The sequence below is a fragment of the Taudactylus pleione genome, unplaced genomic scaffold (genome assembly GCF_031769625.1).
Source record: "Taudactylus pleione unplaced genomic scaffold, aTauple2 ptg000258l, whole genome shotgun sequence".
In the NCBI taxonomy this organism is placed as follows: domain Eukaryota; kingdom Metazoa; phylum Chordata; class Amphibia; order Anura; family Myobatrachidae; genus Taudactylus; species Taudactylus pleione.
This window is the reverse complement of record NW_028284660.1, coordinates 4867937-4889366: the sequence shown is the minus strand read 5'-3', so window position 1 is coordinate 4889366 and position 21430 is coordinate 4867937. Positions and strand designations below refer to the sequence as shown.

The 21430-nt window shown below is 47.0% G+C and overlaps 1 protein-coding gene across 1 annotated transcript in view; it reads left to right on the top strand.

Moving 5' to 3' along the window:
* Positions 1–21430, top strand: part of LOC148514825 (ovostatin-like) — a 106073-nt gene that overhangs the window by 48802 nt on the left and 35841 nt on the right. Inside the window, exons 15-20 of the mRNA XM_088480948.1 lie at positions 2614–2763; positions 3030–3197; positions 6742–6892; positions 8200–8299; positions 9188–9425; positions 11401–11524. Of these exons, the coding sequence (XP_088337074.1) occupies positions 2614–2763; positions 3030–3197; positions 6742–6892; positions 8200–8299; positions 9188–9425; positions 11401–11524 (931 nt within the window). The remainder of the gene's footprint in view (positions 1–2613; positions 2764–3029; positions 3198–6741; positions 6893–8199; positions 8300–9187; positions 9426–11400; positions 11525–21430) is intronic.

The window sequence follows — 21430 nt, the reverse complement described above, 5'->3', positions numbered from 1 at the left end:
CCTTATGTACTGTACATTTAACACTTCAGTAAGTCAGCATCATACTTGTCTACTTTTTATTCTTGCTCCCCGGGAGACCAGGGAGAAGAAGCAGGAGGGTGGCAAAGGGTGGCAGGGCTGGACGTTTTGCATAATTAAACTCCACCCCTCGCTGTAAATTGCCATTAACAAAGCAATATTTAAATAGGGGGTGGAACCATATTACACAATTATCATGAAGCCCCGCCCCAACTTAGAGCCTCCCCTGTCATACCCATGAGATTTGATATAAAAAAAATTATTCGAATAATACAAAGAAAATGATTATAACTTGTAAACATTTTCGTTGGTTATTGTAATCATTTTTATAGTTAACACTCCCCAGCTTTGTGGAGCTCCCTGGGACTGCAGGAAGACTAGAGATGAGGCAGAAACAGCTTAGCCTCGCTTCTGTATAGTCAGACACTGCTTGCTGATGTGGGGATGGGGCCACACCACGGGCAGTAAGCAGCACAGAAAGAGAGCTAATAGAGGCATGTCTGAGTATGGAAGGGGGGGGCATGCCCTGAGCACTGATGGACACCTTTGATGTGTCATGTGACCAGCAAGTGTGCTGCAGTGCTTAGAGTTCAAGCTCAGTCAGCAGCAGCAAGAGAAGACATAGTGATGAAGGTATGATAATCAATGGACACTGAAGCTTAGTTTGGTGAGAGGAGAGTTACAATGTGTAGGTGGTGAGACAGGCTCATCTCCATGTGTGTCTCCCCAACAGTCCTTGGGAGAGATGTATGAAACCTTGTGGAGAGATGAAGCGGAGAGAGAGAAACTACCAACCAATCAGATTCTAGCTGTCATTTGTAGGCTGTGCTAAAAATAAAATAAAAGTTAGAAGCTGATTGGTTGCTATGGGCAACTTCTCCACTTTATGGCCCAAATGTACTAACGGGGAAAATGCGGCAAAACCTACTTTACTGCATTCGCCAAATGTACTAAGCACCGGATATGCGAGGTGTTCCGGTGCTTCGCCCCGATGGGTAACGCCATCTTCAGGTGGCCTTACCCTACAGAAGCCTATGGGATTCTTATTGGGACGCTCCAGGCTGGGATCGGACGCCTCCCATCACCCCCGCAGGCTGCGGCCTTCTGCGCAAGTGCAGAAGGGCGCCATAGGACTTCTGGGTGTTAAACTCAGAAGTGCCTCTGTCCCGAGCCATCGCAAAGGACAGCTTTTAACCGGAGAGCTGTCCTTTGCGATATTCTTGGTACATACTGCGGTAATGAACCGCAGTATGTACCTGAAGACAGGAGGGATGTACCACATCGCGGAGGCGATGCTTAGTACATCCCGCTCTATTACTTTTCAAGATTTGATAATCTCCCACCTTGTCTTATAGAAGAGCTGCTAGTGGCATTCAAGTTTCCATACCTCAAGGGAAGTTACATTTGAGCATTTGATTTGCTGCAGAGCTCAAGATTTTGTTACCTGCCATGGCATACAAAGTGTTGCTTGAATATGTTATCTGTTGTGTGCTCCAATGGGATTACGGCCTACATGCTAACTGTTCTCTGACTGCCTTTGGGAGGTCTAGGTTTGGGTCGCTGAGAATAGTGTAATTTTGTCTCTGTCCGTCCCACGCTGTAGAATGCTGAGATTTCCAGTGCGCCTCTGAGGGTCATAATGAAACAAACTGCACCACTGAGCCCCAGACCAGCCACTTCCCTGACCTACTCTCCTAGATAATCTGATGTGTGTCATTACCTCCCCTCCATGATCAGAACATTCCCTAATATCATTCTTCATATACTGCAAAAGTATTCTAAGGAATTCTGCCAGTATTGTGATTGATTGCAGCTATTCTAACCATAAACGGCACTATAGGGCGATCAGCTGTCATACAACTCGACTAAACAATTGTTTCCTTAGCAATTGGTAAAATGAATTCAAATCAAGGAATTTATTTTATGTAAAAGCTATGAGCTTTTCTGAGAATTGAGAGTACAGCGTTCACACAATTCCTTGGCGACACGTGGCCATATTTTGTACAATGACACAATTGAATTGGGATGTACAGATGTGCCCACATACATCTAGCCTCCTTGCGCATTAAACTAGTCGCACCATGCCGTGGCGTGACACGGTAGCACCAAGCATCTTTTCATGCAACATTTAACCTTTAAATGCATCTTATTTATGCAGTGATGCACATAGGACGCACAAGCAGTTTCTGCTGGTTAAAATGATGTGCGGCATGCCTATATTCTGTGAGCGGCTGCGAGTGTATCTGCATGTGAAATGCTACGTTAGTGTCAGCGGCTGTATCACTGTAATGTAGCATTTCGCATTCAGATACACTCGCAGTGACTCACACAGAATATAGGCATGCCACATATTGGCATACGCTACCTATTGGCATCGCTGTGTGAATAAGACACATTTGAAGATAAAAAGTTGCACAAAAAGACTCTCTGCGCTACCGAGTCAAACGGAGCTCCCGCATTATGTATAGTGCGACGTGTAGCGCACGGAGACTAGATGTATGTGGACACATCTGAGCTAGATATTCTAGATGTCTTCCAGTTGGTTAAAAAATGACTCACGGTCAATGTTTTTGTTTTTTCTTCGCCGCCCATTAGGTGTCAGTAGAATTCTCCGAAGTCGGCGGAATTCCTGGTTCTGATGTCAACTTAGGTATAACAGCGGCTTCAGAATCCATCTGCGCCACCCGGATCGTTGACTCCAGTCTCCTGCTCATGAAACAAGGAAATCCAATCACCTGTGACTCGGTACAGCTTTGGTGATATAAATGTAATGTTGAGATGGAGTGTATGTGTGTGCGTTGGGGGTGGTTTATATAGGAGGGAGCGTTTTGGATTGGTGGTGAGTGACATGATGGCTCTGACAGCAATGGAACTGTTAGGTTGCCATCTTTTTATTTGGGGAAATGATAATGACTGTGCAATGGGATTCGGATGAGATCAGTACAGACTGTTGGAGCGGTGTCTAATGGCTCACACTGACCTAATGGAATGCTGACCTGTTTCTATTACAGGTGTATTCATCTTACCAGTTCAGCAATAAAGAGTACTATTCAAGTGGGTATAATCTAGAGCCGACTCTGCCTCCGTGCATTGACCCTAATCAACGTGTGATATTTAACGGTACATACTATGTACCCCAAGATTCTCCAGAAGAAGGTGACGTCTACCAGTTGTTCAAAGTAAGTAGCTGAAAATATAATGTTTGTAAATACATAAAGGTGCAAAACAATTCAGTGGTGGAATAGCCTGGCTAGCTGAGGGAAATCGGGGCCAGTAAAGGCATTAGCAGTTATACAGCAGGTCACTCCCCTATAGCTTTGTGAAATAGGTTAGAATTTGTACTGCCTATTTGGGAAACACATGGTATCAGATAGAAGACATACAATATGTATTCTTCCACTGGTACAAATGATAATGCTGTTGTGGGTGGCCATGGTCAGAGCTCATTTAGGATAGTTTTTGAGGTTTGTATTGGATCTCAGGTGTCTGTTTTCACTTTGATTAACGCTTTAGCCAAGTCCAGAGGTAAAGGAGGAGTTGAGGAATAGGACTTGGGACACAAGATTAATTAAGATCCAGACTGGCTTCATTACTACTATAGATGGCTAATGGTGGACTCAAGGACATTTTACCTCTTTACCACGTAAAATACAATGAGATGAGATACTGTGGTGGGCCGTATCTATGCAGTGATTACACTCAGATCATCTGAATATTCATTTGTTTGCTTTTTTCCTCCTCAGAAGATTATAGATTATTAACTGTTAATCGTCTGCTATTAATTCATATGTGATTGGATTGTGCTTGTTTTAAAGATACTGGGATATTTTTTCCCTTGTATAAAATATATATACAAACTTAAAACTTCACCTTGGCTACAGCTGCATCAGAACCAATTAAAGGGGGGGGGGTGTTTCCCTTACATTTTGTATTGTGGTATTGGTACCTTGGATTATTAAATCTATTTACATAAATCTTGACCACTGTCTGATATGAAACAAGTGTTCACTTTTTTAATATAATGTGCAATTATTGTATGTATATTATTGTATGTTTATAATTTAAGTTATTCCTATGATTCTTTTATGACAAAACATTAAAAGTTAAGTTTTACTATCCAAGGTAGATTCTTGTGCCCCCCAAAAAGAGAGAGTACTTTCTTTTACTTTTTCTAACATCTGAATCTTGTAGAGGTGCCATTTATGTGTAAACAAAATTCTCAAAATGGCTGTACGACTAAACCCACACTCACGAGACAGATGATGAGTGCTACAGTATGTTATGGGCTCTTTGCAGGGGCGGATTGGGCTGGGGAACCAGCCCGGGAAATTTATAGAAGCAGCCCTAATAGAGGCGGGGTCTGTTGAAGGGGTGGGGTCTGGATCCCTCTTCATAGAGCCTGATTCTTAGTTGGATGCAAAAAATATTTCGAAAAAGCTGCAGTCAATTTACACTTTGCTTTTTACATAGAGCCCAGTATGGATCTTGCATTTCTGAGTGAGTTAAGGTGCCCACCCACTTGCCGATAATACTCAGCGATTGCACGATTACAACATTGTAATTGTGCAAAAGCTCAGTTATCGGCTGCAATTCGGGCATCCAAATGTCGGAAACGACCAGCAATGCACACGCCTGCTGGTCGTTTCCGACATCTATCATCGCCCGAACATGACGGTCAACCTGATGACCGTCGTCAGGTTGCCCATGTTCGTAAATGATTGATGTGCATACACTGAACGTCTGAACATTCAGTGTATGCGCTTCACCCCTAGGGAGACGATGACTAAAAAAACAACGCTATCTGGGCGTAGAGCCACACTTCTGCCCTCACTCAATGTCACGTCCAGATCCATTAGCCGAAGGGATCTAGACTTAATCGTGAAGGCTGCAGGACAGTGAGGGGGAGTTACAGGGTGGGTGAGGGCAGGGATGCTGAGGGGGAATTACAGGGAGGATGACGGTAGAGACACTGAGGGGTAATTACAGGGAAGGTGACGGTAGAGACACTGAGGGGGAGTTACAGGGAGGGTGAGGGTAGAGACACTGAGGGGGAGTTACAGGGATGGTGAGGGTAGAGACACCGAGGGGGAGTTACAGGGAGGGTGACACACGATAAAACAGAACAGCGGCACTCCAGTATAAACAGGACACATATGCAGGCTTAGTAATCGATGTTTCAAAGCTTTATTGCATCATTTTCAAGATACATATCTTGAAAATGAAGCAATAAAGCATCAAAACGTTGATTACTAAGCCTGCATATGTGTCCTGTTTATACTGAAGTGCCGCTGTTCTGTTGTGCATATTGGGGATAGCTATGGTTTCTCCCACGGAGGGTACCCGGGACTATTTGCAAGTTTTATTGGGAGTGCCATCCATAAGGAAGTGTGTGTGTATATATATATATATATATATACACACACACACACACACACACACATACACAGTGTGCGCATATATATATATAATATATATATATATATATATATATATATATATACACACATTTATATACATACACACACACATACACACGTCTTTTTTTAGGAATTTGCAAATAGAATCTGCTTACCTTTACATGTAGAGCTGTATAAGTGCAGCTGTCACAGGGTCCAGGATCTCTGTGTGCTGACTGTAGTGGCAGGAGATAGACCTCGCTGGACCGCTGGTAAGGGGAGCCTAAATCCACCAGTGCTTATGACTCTGGTGATTGTCAGTGGTCCGACTCCTGACCGATGTCGGTGTTATTTGCTGCCCGGCCCCGCACTGCTAAGGGGTGGTCTTCTCACAAACGGGCCACCCCTTGGTTTCACCTGGCTGGCCCTGCTTACAGTGCCGCACTCTTCCGCCTGTGGTTCCCTGGTTGGACGCTGGAGCACAAGCTCCATATTCACTAACTCAGCGCTGCGGCTCCTGGCTAGCTGGCGGCACTCTTAAATGCCCGCTAGCCAGAGTCTATGACAGCTTCCTGTTTGCGTTCTGCAGTAGAACGCAAATCCAGGAAGTGTGGCAGCCGGCACAGGCATACATAGAGGAATTAGCCTATGCCGGCAGCTGCTGTAGCAGGCGGCCGGGCAGGCAATGTCAGCCGGCCCGGCAGAGGGGTGTATTGGACCGGCCCAGCGGGAACTATCCCGCTGTCCCGGTGGCCCAATCCGCCCCTGGCTCTTTGAGAAAGTTGCCAGCACCGCAGTTGTTGTTACTTCATCTGTAACAGTTTTTGGTCATCCACTTTTTGTTTTATCTGCAACTGATTTGTTTTTTTTTTGTATGTTTGGCAAGGAGTTTGGCAACTGCCCTGTGAGTAATGGGTGGCCTATTTGGGAAATGATGGTTGAAGTCATTTGCAATAGCAGGTGTGCTTCGTTCTCCAGATATTAAGACAATCTCAACATGTTCTGTTTCTGTTTGTGCCATAGGCATTAATGTCACTACCTGCAAAAGTAAACTCAGTTAAAACTCGAGAATGAATTAAAAACGAAGAACACCCTTGTTCTTCCTATGAAATACTGCATCTGTTTGATTTGTCACATAACTACCTTCCCAATTAAAAAATTAGAGTTGCATCCAAGATGGCCCGACTTTAAGATAGCCCCCACACTGGCGACCTACCCTAAAAAGTTTTTCCTCTCCCTCATATATGTGTAGACACTGGATTAATATTTCATATATATTTGTTTTTTTATATATATACAGTATGTTAAACATGTTTCTTTCTTTCAGACCATGTGCTTGCATACTTATGCTCCAAACATCACAATACACAAACCAAAAGTGTGCGGAAGTTATAGTCCAATCTCGTTTGGTCGACCAGATTTTATGAATACGAACTCAGTTTTTATGAGTATGAACTCTATGGAATTCAACGATCCAGGTAACTAATTCAAGATTTTTTTTTAAATTTTATTTCTTTTGTCTCCTGTGCAAGGGAAGTTGTGGACGTGATTCCTGCATTGCACAACATTTATTTTATTTTTGGATAACATGGAGTTTTCTGAGCTAATTATTGAAATTGTGATACTGGGGAGATCTGTAAAGCCTGCCCTGTTAGGGATCTCTGAGGACTGCTTTTGGGGACACACTGAGTTGTAATATCTATATAGGGAATTTGCTGCACAATCACTGTTAAAATGGCCAGGCCACCATTTTGCCAGAGATTTGCTCAGGCGCATTATAGAAATCCCACTCCAAGAGACCTGCACGTGTGAAGTACTGTCTGGTACAGTGCCAGAGTCTACTCGTAACTATGGCCGTAGAGAGCCAGAAGGGGACATGGCATAATTTCGGGAGGTGTGGCCATGCCTCCTTAGGATGAGAGAGAGTGCAGGCGTCAGCACTATCAGCTGCGGGGGCAGACCAGGTCGGCATTGGTGGGGGGGGAGTTGAGAGGGGGTGGAACAGTAGCAGCTGTAGGTGCAGACTGTGTCAGCAGGGGAGGAGGTGAGGGAGTGCAGTCGGCAATATCAGTGTGGGGGCAGAGCGAGGCAGCGGTGTTGAGGGGGCAGTGCCATTGGCAGTCTGAGGTGACCTGGGTAAAGCAGGAAGATGGACATTGCTGTTTCTCTGTGTTGAGTAGCCCAGGCATTAGCAAGTGAAAGTGAAGGGGGCAGAATGAACAAGGAGAAGGCAGGTAAACGGCTGTCTTCTCTGCTTTTCTCCCATCAGGAGGCTCTTTATGCCATCCTGAGATGGCGAATTCAGAAGTGAAATAGAAAGTGGAGCTTTTCATGCTTCTCTGAATCTCTCTCACCACACTACAGTATTAGGAAACAATATCTACACTAATCAGGGGCACCGCTGGAGAAATCTGAGATTTCTCCATAGTAACCCCTTCTCTGAATAGGAAGAAGCAGTGAAAAGTACTGTTATCACTCATAGAGCCCCTCTGTATCATGGGGACGAGTCTGCCTTTCGACTTCTACACTTCTATCCGAAATTATTTCATTTGAGTTATGGATATTTCGTAGACATATGCTTACCTATGGGATGTTACATTTTATTGTGACTTGTTTGAGCGGTTTTAGCACCTTTCACCGTTGGTAGCTGGTACAGGGGGGCACTACAACGACTATTTCCTTTCTATTGGTCCAGCGGGTTCTCCTCGCTGTGCTAAGCGCACTGATTCTGTTTGTGCACTTTAGAATCAGGCCCTAAACGTCTGCTTAATATCTTGTGTTACAGGACGTGGCAATAGTGGCATTGTAGCACCTACGGACTCAGAGATCGTCAGTGTACGGACAGACTTTTCTGAAATATGGTATAACGAACTTACGCATGTTGGGTGAGTTTCTGACAATCCTGGGGTCACTGGTAACACTGGAAAAAAAATCTAAGATCTGTCTTTACTTCTGATCTCTTAATTCTGCAGCAGATGCCGAGCTCCAGGTCTCCTGAGACTCTTACAGAGATTAGTTCCCTTGTAGAATTTAATTATGGTTTGATTCCACACATTTGCTGTTCTGAGTTAAGCTAACCTGCATTTACTATACTTATGGTATATCCATTTACTGCTACGATATACAGTATACTCCTTTGCGGATGATATGTAATAGCACTAAAATACCAAGTTAGTTCAGCAGGTATTCCTAAGGGAGGGGCCTTCAGCAGAAGGTAGGAGTAAAGTAAAGGTTTAAATGGTTCTCCTTTTAAACTATTAACTACAATTTTTTTTCTAGCAGAGCTTACCCATTTTAGTGTATTTTTTAATGTTGTATTAGTAGTAATACAGATTAAAACCATGCTTGCCTAATAGCCATATTCTGGTACTTCTCTAGACATCCATGACATTTATAGCTTATAATGTGCACAGCCAAACGTGTTTAACATGCGTCTCTACAACTGCAATGGCACTACACATCCCAGCATGCCCTAATAGCAAAACTGTGACAGGGCATACTGGGATGTGTAGTTCCACAGCAGCTGCAGAGCCACATGCTGAATAATCCTGTTTACATGTTGTAATAGAACTCCTATAATAAACTAATGTGGTAATGTGGTATAACAGTGCAATAGAACCTTGGCCAAAAGATATAAGCGTAGAGTTTCTTAGCTAGGGCCCAGGAGAAGCTGCATTGGCCTGAAGTTACATGGGTAAAGCAGAAATATTTCTGGGCTTTAGTACTTAATTATTGTTCTCTTTAAATGTCTTTTTCTTTTTTTTCCTTCTCAGGGAAAGTGGTACTACCACAGTGCCACTGCAGGTCCCGGGCACCATCACCGAATGGAAAGCTGACATGATCTGTCTCTCAAAACAGTCCGGCATCGGCATGACCAAATATGCAGCCAACTACACCGCCTTCCAGCCGTTCTTTGTAGATTTTACCCTTCCTACTTCTATTGTCCGCGGAGAGATCCTGATCTTGCGGTCCTCTGTGTTCAACTACATGGAAAATGATAAATGTGCCAAGGTGATCACCAGTCAGGGGCTTTGTGTATATCCAATTATTACCTCTTTAATATTTGCACTTATCTGCACTTGTATGAGCTCTTTTGCTTACACTCTGTGCAGGTTACAAAGGATAGTTCTGCCCTTAGGTGCTGGAATGCTATACGTTACAATGAATATCTTCTAAATAGGGGTACATACTCACTGGTGGTTTCTTTGTTTCCCACCAAGGAGGGAATGTGACTTTAGTTAATCTACAATGTGCTCCTTATACACATGGATATGAATAATAACCCGTATGTGTCTGTGACTACAACTCCCCTATCTGTACTTTGCCTAATTAGCCGTCACCATTAACCATGCACTCTTGCGTCAACCCTATACATTGTGCAATAGATGTATCTGAAATCAGACAGATATCTGCACACGCACGACTCGGCCTAGCCTGCAATTGCATCAACACTTTGCCTATGTGCGAATGCCCCATTACGTCCATTCCGCCATGAGTGGTAATGTGACAAAGCTGCGGACGACTATGCCTTTCCCGTAGGTACATGCGCAGTGCAAAATGGACTTACATGCAACTAGGTCTGCCCCTAAATCTCTGACCTATCTTTACTGTCTACATATTCACTACATGTGTACTCTAAGAAGAACTCTGCACACATGTGCAACAAGCAAATGATTTAGTGCATGTTTTTCGTGAGCATACAGTATATACAAAACTGCATGGGCAAAGAGGGAAGCGGGGTAAATACTGTACATACATGCATACATTTACGCTGTTTGTTTGTTTTTCAATTCCAAATTCTCTTCTGCAACACTAATGGGAAACTTAGTTTTAATTGAACTAATCACTGACTTTAAGGATAATTCCTACTGTAGGAGAATTCCTACTGCTTAGACCCCCCCGCCCCTCCCCAGTTCAGTGTTTCACTAGGTCCCCCCCTTACTTGTGGATCTCTTCGAGGGCCATATATGTAATTGGGCCTCCACAAATGTGGACCTGTTCCTTGGTGGTATGAACCCAGCAATAGTGTATGTGGTGTTATTACTGTGCGTGTGTCACAAACTCTCGGATTGATTGTGGATGCAACCCGTATTCAGGGAAGTAGCTTGACCTATTCCTGAGGCGCAGTCTCTAATGTGCCGGCGGTATTCACCAGGGACCCTCGCATGAAGGTATGGACTTGGCTGCATCCAACACACAGGTCGCGGCGCTCAGGTTAGGTTTCCCTATACAAGTGCTGGTGAACTTTGGGCGGAGTGCAGGAGACTTTAGTGTAGTCAACAAGCCGGGTCAAAACCAAACAGACGAGACGGTACCAGGGAGCAGGGGTAAACGGGTCACAAGAAATAGCCGGGTCACAAGAAATAGCCGAGGTCAGAACCAGATATCAGCATAGAACCAGGGATCAGACAGAATCGGAGTCACGAACAAGCCAAGGTCAGAACCAATAATCAGGATATGCACAGGAATGCTGGAGTATGGTAATGGAGCCTATACTCTGGCACCTGTCAGTTTCCAGAGACTCCCTCTTATAGGGAGTAGTTCAAATCTTGACGTGATTTGGCACGCCTGGCCCTTTAAATCTTCTTGCAGTACGGCACACGCGTCCCTAGGGGAGCCGCAGCTGGGATCTCCCTGCTTGCCGCTCACTGGGGAACATGACAAGCAGCCGGAGAGGACCTCGTCAGCAGCGGGCACCGGGATCTCGCCGCCCGCTGCCCGCCAAGGAGCCAGTGCTGCTGGACCCGGTAAGTGATGACCGGTGTCTGGCACACTGTGACAGCGTGGTTACCCCTGGAGATGGTACTGTTTCTTTCCCTTTTGATTAAATATTCATCTATGGTATATCAATGTATTTGGCAATTTCACAGAATAATTTGAATACACTTTTTGTGTGCTTAACACTTACATGATTTGTTATCTTTGAATGACAACTAAACTGTATACAATATACGCTCTCACCCTCTGTCTGTGCTTGTTTATCCAGGCCCGCGTAACCTTACATCAGTCTGATGACCACACCGCAGAAGCCATGGATGAAACCGATGTAAAATGTGTTTGCTCTGGACAGAGAGCCTCGTTTTCTTGGAAGCTCAATGCTCTTTCATTAGGTAGGTTACCATTTTTATTTACAGCATAGATTGGCATAAATAGTACTTACTGTACACACATTAAATAAGGCTCAGCATTTCTCACATTTTGTCCGAGACCTCCCCTCTAACTAATCTTCTCTGCTGCGAGGAGTCTGATCATAATGTTTGTACAATGCAATAACTTTTGTACGCAGTGTCTGAGAGATGCTAGTACTCCTACTGCCAAGCATTACTATGTTTTCATACTGTCTTGGGAGAGTTGTGTAGTTAGCCTCTGCAATAAGAAGACTTAACCGAGTCTCCAGTATGCTGGTTGTAGAGAGGTCCTTCTCAGAGCTGTCTAAACAGCAGTGTGGGCCCTGGGCAAAGCAATGCACTGGGGCCCCTACCCAGGTCCGTCAAGAGCCACGCCCGGCCCCGGTAAAAAAGGGGGCATGGCCTAATTGCGGGAGGCGTGGCCACGCCCCCTTTGGTAAAAAAAATAAAAGTTTTGCGGCGCTGCATGCGGGCAAGGGGGGCGCAGTGAGCCCCTTCAGCCCAGCGCTTAACCAGTGGGGGGTGTGATCAGCTTGATCGCTACCCCCAGAGGCATAGGAGACTGCTGTGGCTGCTTCTTAGCAACCACGAGCAGTCTGCCAGTGCAGCCCAGCACACAGCACATCACACAGCAGCGTGTGCTGGGCTGCTATAATGTAAAAGGGGGGGGAGCGGTCCCGAGTAATTTGTATCCGCTCACCCCCCCCCTCTTGGCAACCCTGCCCCTACCTGCCGTCCTGTGTTGCCGCCACTACCCTCCTCCGCCCCCTCCCCCTGAACTTATATTATCCTACCTATATATCTGTCTGTTATTACCCAGTTTTGTTCTATAAATGTTCCAATTGTAAAGCGCAATGGAATATGCTGCACTATATAAGACACTGTTAATAAATAAATTATCCAACTAGTGCCGGGAGGGCTTTTCCTTCACCAGCCAGCTACAATGGCGCTCCAGGCGACGACCCGGCTTGCCCGTGCCTGGAGCCGCCACTGATATATATATATATATACACAGTTCCACGTAGTGCAGGCACTCCCAAAACAAAATCCTCTGGCCGTGGTGCTCACTAAAAAGTAGCAGTAAGGCAGTAAGTCACTCTCCGGACTTGAAAAAGGGTCTCACTCCAGTCACTTATAGTTTTAATAACAACTCGTCATCAGGATATACAAATACATATAGTGAATTCTTACCTATATACCCCTTCCCTCACCGTGTGTGCCGCCAGACAGATCCGCTTCCGGCTCACTTCCGGTGCCCGGGAAATGCCAATGACGTCAGCGTGTCGTCAGGGCAACCACACACACAATGTCAAGATTACCACGTGTTAACACGTATCAAAAATGTCCTAGTCATGACTCATGACAGATTCATAGTAAACTGGTATGTTGCATTCCCATGCATATTAAGTCAACACAAAAGCTGCCTTCAATGTGGTCCTATGACTCAGAGGAGTCTCCTGACCTGAGTACTGACTCCTGAGAAGGCTGAGACCAGACCCCGGGACGACGACGGACGGATCCTCGAACTGCTCCAGTGACCTCACCACAACCAGTCCGGCACCAGAGAAGACAGTCGGACCACGAGGCAAGCGGCTGAGCGGCACACTACAAGGAGGCAAAGCCAGCAGCAGCTGGCCTTGGCGGAGCTGCTACATCTTGCGCATGAAGTAAAGCAGTCGTCTGACTGGCGCATGTAGTGGACTGGTGAGTACTTTGACTCATCAACCGCGGGGCGAGGCCAGGAAGGGGGGTAGGATTGGTTATCACTCATCACCCGGGGGGGCTGCGGGTGTTGAATCGGAGCACACAGTGCTTTAAAAAAAAATACACATTTACTAACTGGCCGCGGCTGCAGGGGGGCAACTGCCCAACAAGCCCAATGAGAAAGACGGCCCTGGTCCTTCTCCTTTTTCAGAATATAAGCTTGAAAACTTTTACAGCAGGCCTGGCCAACCTGTGGCTCTCCAGCTGTTGTGAAAGTTCCAGCATATCTTACCAAGCTGATCGGTGGGAGTGTGTGCTGGAACTTGAAGTGTGTGCTGGAACAGCTGAAGAGCCGCAGGTTGGCCGGGCTTGTTCTGGAGTGTCGCTTCGCAGACTTGAACCATTTTACAGAATTAAACCTCTGATTTTCTTGATGGAGATAGGAGTAAGCTCTTCTGGATTTTGTCTGCTGTATATCAAAGGGTATTATGGAGAAATTTTCTGCTGATCTTAGCGGAAATTTGTAAACTAGTCATCAACATATGGTCTAGTGGGGGTGGGGAGGTCTATTTACAGAGGAGGGATTAACACCATATAGATGAGAAGGTGGTGACCTGAGGAAGTTATCAAGGAAGAAATAATCTAGATGTACAATCTGGGGCTTATTCGAGTTGGTGGGCCACTAAAGGCTAGTTTTTGCATTTAGAGAATGCGCAGAAGTGATTTTAAGCATTTTTTGCACCTGTCCGTCCTATTCTGAGTCGGATGGAAAAGATCCCTTGTGAAATAAGGGGACGGGAACTGGGTGATGACGATACGATCGCACATAGCCATCCTTAATTTTGGGCGTGTCATGGTCATGTATGAAATGATCTGTGCGAGTTGTGCGTATAGCGTAGCATATCTCTAGCTCCTAGCATTGGGCTGGTGCAGGTGCCAATACCAATGACGACTGTACCGGCAGCCGGTGTAAGATCAATAGACAGCATGGCTTTCTACATTAGCCCGAGGGATTGCTGCATTAGCATAAAGTAGTAAAGCAGAATCCAGCCGTTGCCCTCAGCTACAGCTACACTGCGTGCAAACTCCTCTTTGTACAATGTATTTACAAGTACTTTATTTTTAAATTATTTAGGGGTATATATTAGAGATGAGCGGTTCGGATTCTGTGGAATCCGAACCGCTCCGAACATTGGGGATCCGAGTCCACCCGAACCCTGTTCGGGTGTTCACCGCCTGACTCGGATCCCCGTTCGGGGCCGAACGGCGGCCGCCTGATGTCGGATTCTCACTAGAGAATCCAACATCAAGTCTCCTCGCGTGTAGGGCAGAGCGCAGTGATAGCGCTCTGCCCTACACAGACACAGACACACAGCCTCACACAGACACACTTGTCAAAGGTCCGGGGGCGCTACTGGGGGGGGGGTCTGCACTACTGGGGGGGTCTGCTACTGGGGGGGGCTATACTACTGGGGGGGCCATACTACAGAGGGGCCTGCTACTGGGGGGGGCTATACTACTGGGGGGGTCTGCACTACTGGGGGGGTCTGCTACTGGGGGGGGCAATACTACTGGGGGGGCCATACTACAGAGGGGCCTGCTACTGGGGGGGGATATACTACTGGGGGGGTCTGCTACTGGGGGGGCCATACTACTGGGGGGATCTGCACTATTGGGGGGCCATACTACAGAGGGGCCTGCTACTGGGGGGGGCTATACTACTGGGGGGGTCTGCACTACTGGGGGGGTCTGCTACTGGGCGGGGCTATACTACTGGGGGGGCCATACTACAGAGGGGCCTGCTACTGGGGGGGCTATACTACTGGGGGGGTCTGCTACTGGGGGGGCCATGCTACTGAGGGGCCTGCTACTGGGGGGGGCCATACTACTGGGGGGGCTTACTACTACTGGGGGGGGCTGCTACTGGGGCAGCCTACTACAGGGGGGGCCATACTACAGGGGGGGCCCATACTACTGGGGGGGCCTACTACTGGGGGGGCCTGCTACTGGGGCAGCCTACTACTGGGGGAGCCATACTACTGGGGGGGCATACTACTGGGTGGCATGCTAATGGGGGGCATACTACTGGGGGGGCCAGCTAATGGGGGGCATACTACTGGGGGGGGCCTGCTAATGGGGGGCATACTACTGGGGGCACTGCATAGTGGACCCTACTACTAAGGGGACTGCATAGGGGGCACCACTGCTGGGGGACATTGTGTAAGGGACACCGCTACTGTGGGCATTGTGTAAAAGGGTCACTACTGTGGGCTTTGTGTAAAAGGGGCACTACTGTGTGTCGTAACATAAATAAGAGACACTACTTTATGGTGTAATGTGAATCAGGCCCTATGTGCGGTGTAATGCTAATAAGATTGTGCACTGTGACTCCTAGGGCCGTAGCCCACTTTGTAAACAAGTACTGTGACTCTGCTGGCCGTACCCCACTGGGTGGGTGCACTACTTTTCATTTCTGCCACTGCTGTGTGGCAATGTGTCATAGATGTGCTTTATACTGTGGTGTCTGTGTCGTTGTGCCGCTGCTTTGTCGCTTAGTAACCAGTCAGCTCACTGCAACCTTTGGCCAATAATGTTGAAAACAATATTATAAGCTGTGATATGGTCTAAATTGACTGGAAATTAATGTTATTGAGGTTAATAATACTCTAGGAAGAAAAAAAAGACCAATTTATGTGATTTTAGCTTTTTTTGTCAATTTTTGTAAAAAAATCCAAATCCAAATCCAAAGCCAGTCACCGCAGTTTGGCAAATCCAAATCCAAATCCAAAGCCGGACGACGAATTAGAACCAAATCCAAATCCGGCAAAAATGGTCCGGCGCACATCCCTAGTATATATATATATATATATATATATATATATATATAATGTGTGTGTGTGTGTATGTTTGTGTGTGTATATATATATATATATATATATATATATATTAGGGGTGAGCGGGTTCGGATTTCTGAAATCCGAACCCCCCCGAACCCCCCCGATCCGAGTCTGATCCGAGTCAGGCTCGACTTTTCCCGCCTGACTCGGATCTGAAATCGAGGCAAAACGTCATCATCCCGCCTTCCGAGTCTCGCGGGTTTTGGATCCTATATAAGGTACCCGCGTCGGCGCCATTTTCTCACTCGGCTGTGGACAGTGAAGAGGGAGGGTGGGAGTTAGGGCTGTGTAGTGTAGTGTAGTGTAGTGCTGCTGTTGTCCACTACTTCAAAGTCCATAGGGGCTGGCTGTGTTGTGCTGTGCTGCTGTTGTTAATAGGGGCTGTGTCCACTACTTCAAAGTCCATAGGGGCTGGCTGGACTGTGTTGTGCAGTCAGTTCTCCATAGGGGCTGTGTCCACTCCAAAGTCCTGTGCAGTGTCCCAGTCCTAAAGGAGTGCTGTAGTGTTGTCCAGGGGGTGCTCTGTCCATCAGGGGTGCTCCCCCCACGTGCTAAAAAAATAATATATTTTCTGTGTTTGTGAATTGTGTGCGCAGTAGCCGCACGTGCATCAACAAAGTAGTGCCAAGCGTGCGCCTGTGTCATAAGTAAAGGGCCGGCTGGCTTGACCGTTAAAGGGTGCTGTAACCCCCGAAAGTACACTCCAGTCCAAACCAAAAAAAAATTATTTTCTGTGTTTGTGAATTGTGTGCGCAGTAGCCGCACGTGCATCAACAAAGTAGTGCCAAGCGTGCGCCTGTGTCATAAGTAAAGGGCCGGCTGGCTTGACCGTTAAGGGTGCTGTAACCCCCGAAAGTACACTCCAGTCCAAACCAAAAAAAAAATTATTTTCTGTGTTTGTGAATTGTGTGCGCAGTAGCCGCACGTGCATCAACAAAGTAGTGCCAAGCGTGCGCCTGTGTCATAAGTAAAGGGCCGGCTGGCTTGACCGTTAAGGGTGCTGTAACCCCCGAAAGTACACTCCAGTCCAAACCAAAAAAAAAATTATTTTCTGTGTTTGTGAATTGTGTGCGCAGTAGCCGCACGTGCATCAACAAAGTAGTGCCAAGCGTGCGCCTGTGTCATAAGTAAAGGGCCGGCTGGCTTGACCGTTAAAGGGTGCTGTAACCCCCAAAGTACACTCCAGTCCAAACCAAAAAAAAAAATATTTTCTGTGTTTGTGAATTGTGTGCGCAGTAGCCGCACGTGCATCAACAAAGTAGTGCCAAGCGTGCGCCTGTGTCATAAGTAAAGGGCCGGCTGGCTTGACCGTTAAAGGGTGCTGTAACCCCCGAAAGTACACTCCAGTCCAAACCAAAAAAAAAATTATTTTCTGTGTTTGTGAATTGTGTGCGCAGTAGCCGCACGTGCATCAACAAAGTAGTGCCAAGAGTGCGCCTGTGTCATAAGTAAAGGGCCGGCTGGCTTGACCGTTAAAGGGTGCTGTAACCCCCAAAGTACACTCCAGTCCAAACCAAAAAAAAAATTATTTTCTGTGTTTGTGAATTGTGTGCGCAGTAGCCGCACGTGCATCAACAAAGTAGTGCCAAGCGTGCGCCTGTGTCATAAGTAAAGGGCCGGCTGGCTTGACCGTTAAAGGGTGCTGTAACCCCTGAAAGTACACTCCAGTCCAAACCAAAAAAAAAATTATTTTCTGTGTTTAGCCGCACGTATATATCAAATCGATATAACATAAATGGAGGACCAAACTTTCTCCGATAAAAATAAAATAGAGAAAGATCAAGAACCACTTCCTCCTAGTGCTGAAGCTGCTGCCACTAGTCATGACATAGACGATAACATGCCATCAACGTCGTCTGCCAAGGCCGATGCCCAATGTCATAGTAGAGGGCACATACAATCCCAAATGGCAAAGTTCTGGAAAATGACCTTGAAAAAGACATTTAAATCAGCTGAAGAGAAACGTAAACTTGCCAATATGCCATTTACGACACGGAGTGGCAAGGAACGGTTAAGGTCGATCCCTAGTATGTTCATGACTAGTGGTTCAGCTTCACATGACGATGGAAGCCCTCCTCCCACTAAAAAAATCAAAAGAGTTAAGCTGGCAAAAGCACAGCGAAGAACTGTGCTTTCTAAGAAGATATCACAAATCCCCAAGGAGAGTCCAAGTGTGGTGGTGGTTGCGATGCCTGACCTTCCCAGCACTGGACGGGAAGAGGTGGCTCTTTCCACCATTTGCACGCCCCCTGCAAGTGCTGAAAGGAGCACCCACAGTCCACTTGCTGATATGCAAATTGAAGATGTCACTGTTGAAGTACAACAGGATGAGGATACTGGTGTAGCTGGCGCTGAGGAGGAAGTTGGCGAGGAGGATTCTGATGGTGATGTGGTTTGTTTAAATCAGGCTCCGGGGGAGACAGTTGTTGTCCGTGGGATGAAAAAGCCCATCACGGTCATGCCTGGGCAGAAGACCAAACATTCCACCTCTTTGGTCTGGCAATATTTCTATCCAAATCCGGACAACAACTGTCTTGCCATATGTACCATATGTAAAGGTGAAATAAGTAGGGGTAGGGACGTCAACCACCTAGGAACATCCTCCCTTATATGGCACCTGCAGCGCGTTCATAAAAAGTTACTGTCAAGTTCAGAAACTTTGGCTAAGACCGTAAGCAGTCCAGGGACACCTAAATCCCGTTGTCCTGTTGTATCCAAGCGCCTGCAAACCACACCGTCAACTCCCTCCTCGTCAATTTCCTCCTTAGTCAGGATCGGAAGTAGTCCTGCAGGCCATGTCACTGGCATGACTGACTCTCCTATCCGGGATTCCTCTGGAGGATCCTGCATTGCTACGCCTACTGCTGCCGCTGCTGCTGTTGCTGCTGCTGGGAGTCGTTCATCATCCCAGAGAGGAAGTAGGAACACCACTACTTTTACTAAACAATTGACCCTCCAACAGTCCTTAGCGAGGAGGATGAAGTACGACAGCAGTCATCCTGAAGCAAAACGTATAACTGAGGCCTTGACTGCTATGTTGGTGTTAGACGTGCGTCCGGTATCCGCCATTAGTGCAGTGGGATTTAGACAATTGATGGAGGTAGTGTGTCCCCGGTTCCAAATCCCGTCTAGATTCCACTTCACTAGGCAGGCGATACCGAGACTGTACAGAAACGTCAGAAAAAGTGTCCTCAGTGTCCTGAAAAATGCCGTTGTACACAATGTCCACTTAACCACGGACATGTGGACAAGTGGAACAGGGCAGACTAAGGACTATATGACTGTGACAGCCCACTGGGTAGATGTATCACCTTACGCAGCAACAGCAGCAGCGTCACCAGTAGCAGCATCTCAGAAACGCCAGCTCGTTACAAGGCAGGCTACGCTGTGTATCACCGGTTTCAGTAAGAGGCACACCGCCGACAGCCTCTTAGAGAAACTGAGGGAAATCATCGCCCAGTGGCTTACCCCACTTAGACTCTCCTGGGGATTTGTGATATCTGACAACGCCACCAATATTGTGCGGGCATTACATCTGGGCAAATTCCAGCACGTCCCATGTTTTGCTCACACAATAAACTTGGTGGTGCAGATTTTTCTGAAAAGCGACAGGGGCGTGCAGGAGACGCTTTGGGTGGCCCGAAAAATTTCTGGCCACTTTCGCCATTCAGCGACTGCGTGCCGAAGACTGGAGCGCCAGCAAACACTCTTGAACCTACCCCGCCATCACCTGAAGCAAGAGGTTGTGACGCGGTGGAACTCAACCCTCTATATGCTTCAGAGGATGGAGGAGCAGCAAAAGGCCATACAAGCCTATACATCCACCTATGACATAGGCAAAGGAGGGGGTATGCACCTGACTCAAGCGCAGTGGAGAATGATTTCCGTGTTGTGCAAGGTTCTCCAGCCCTTCGAACTTGCCACACGTGAAGTCAGTTCAGACACAGCCAGCTTGAGTCAGGTCATTCCCCTCATCAGGCTTTTGCAGAAGCAGCTGGAGAAAGTGAAGGAGGAGCTAAGACGGAGCGATTCCGCTCGGCATGTGGGACTTGTGGATGAAGCCCTTCATTCGCTTTGCCAGGATTCCAGGGTGGTCAATCTGTTGAAATCAGACCACTACATTTTGGCCACCGTGCTTGATCCTAGGTTTAAAGCCTATGTGGTGTCTCTCTTTCCGGCCGACACAAGCCTGCAGAGGTGCAAAGACCTGCTGGTGAACACACTGTCAGCTGAAGCGGAACGTGACACGTCAACGGCTCCTTCTTCATTTTCTCCCGCAACTGGGGCTGCCAGGAAAAAACTTAGGTATCCTAAGCAACCCGCTGGCGGTGATGCAGGGCAGGCAGGACCAAGTTTGGACATCTGGTCCGGACTGAAGGACCTGGCAACAATTTCTGACATGTCTACTGTCACTGCATATGATACTGTCACCATTGACAGAATGGTGGAGGATTACATCGGTGACAGCATCCAAGTAGGCATGTCAGACAGTCCATACCTGTACTGGCAGGAAAAAGAGGCAATTTGGAGGCCCCTGTACAAGCTGGCTCTATTTTACCTGAGTTGCCCCCCCTCCAGTGTGTACTCCGAAAGAGTGTTTAGTGCAGCCGGGAACCTTGTCAGCGAAAGGCGTAGGAGGTTGCTTCCACAGAATGTGGAGAAGATGATGTTCATCAAAATGAATTATCAGCTCTTCCAGGGAGACCAGCCTCCAGAAGGTACAGAGGGACCTGTGGTGGTGGATTCAAGTGGGGATGAGTTAATACTTTGTGAGGATGAGGATGTACACACTGAAGAGGGTGAGGAATCGGTGGATGTGGAGGATGAGGATGACATCTTGCCTCCGTAGAGCCAGTTTGTGCAGGGACACATTAATTGCCAGCTTGTTTTGTGGGGGCCCAAACGAACCAATCATTTCAGCCACAGTTGTGTGGCAGACCCTGGTGCTGAAATGATTGATTTGTTAAAGTGTGCATGTCCTGTTTATACAACATAAGGGTGGGTGGGAGGGCCCAAGGACAATTCCATCTTGCACTTCTTTTTTTTCTTTGCATTATGTACAGTTTGGGGCCTAGTTTTTCTAACTGCCATCCTGTCTGCCACTGCAGTGTCACTCCTAGATGGGTCACGTGTTTGTGCCGCCCACTCGTGTCGCTTAGCATAGTCATCCAGCTACCTCGGTGCAACCTTTTGGACATGAAAACACTATTGTGAGGTGTGAGGTGTTCAGAATAGACTGGAAATGAGTGGAAATTAAGGTTATTGAGGTTAATAATAGCATAGGAGC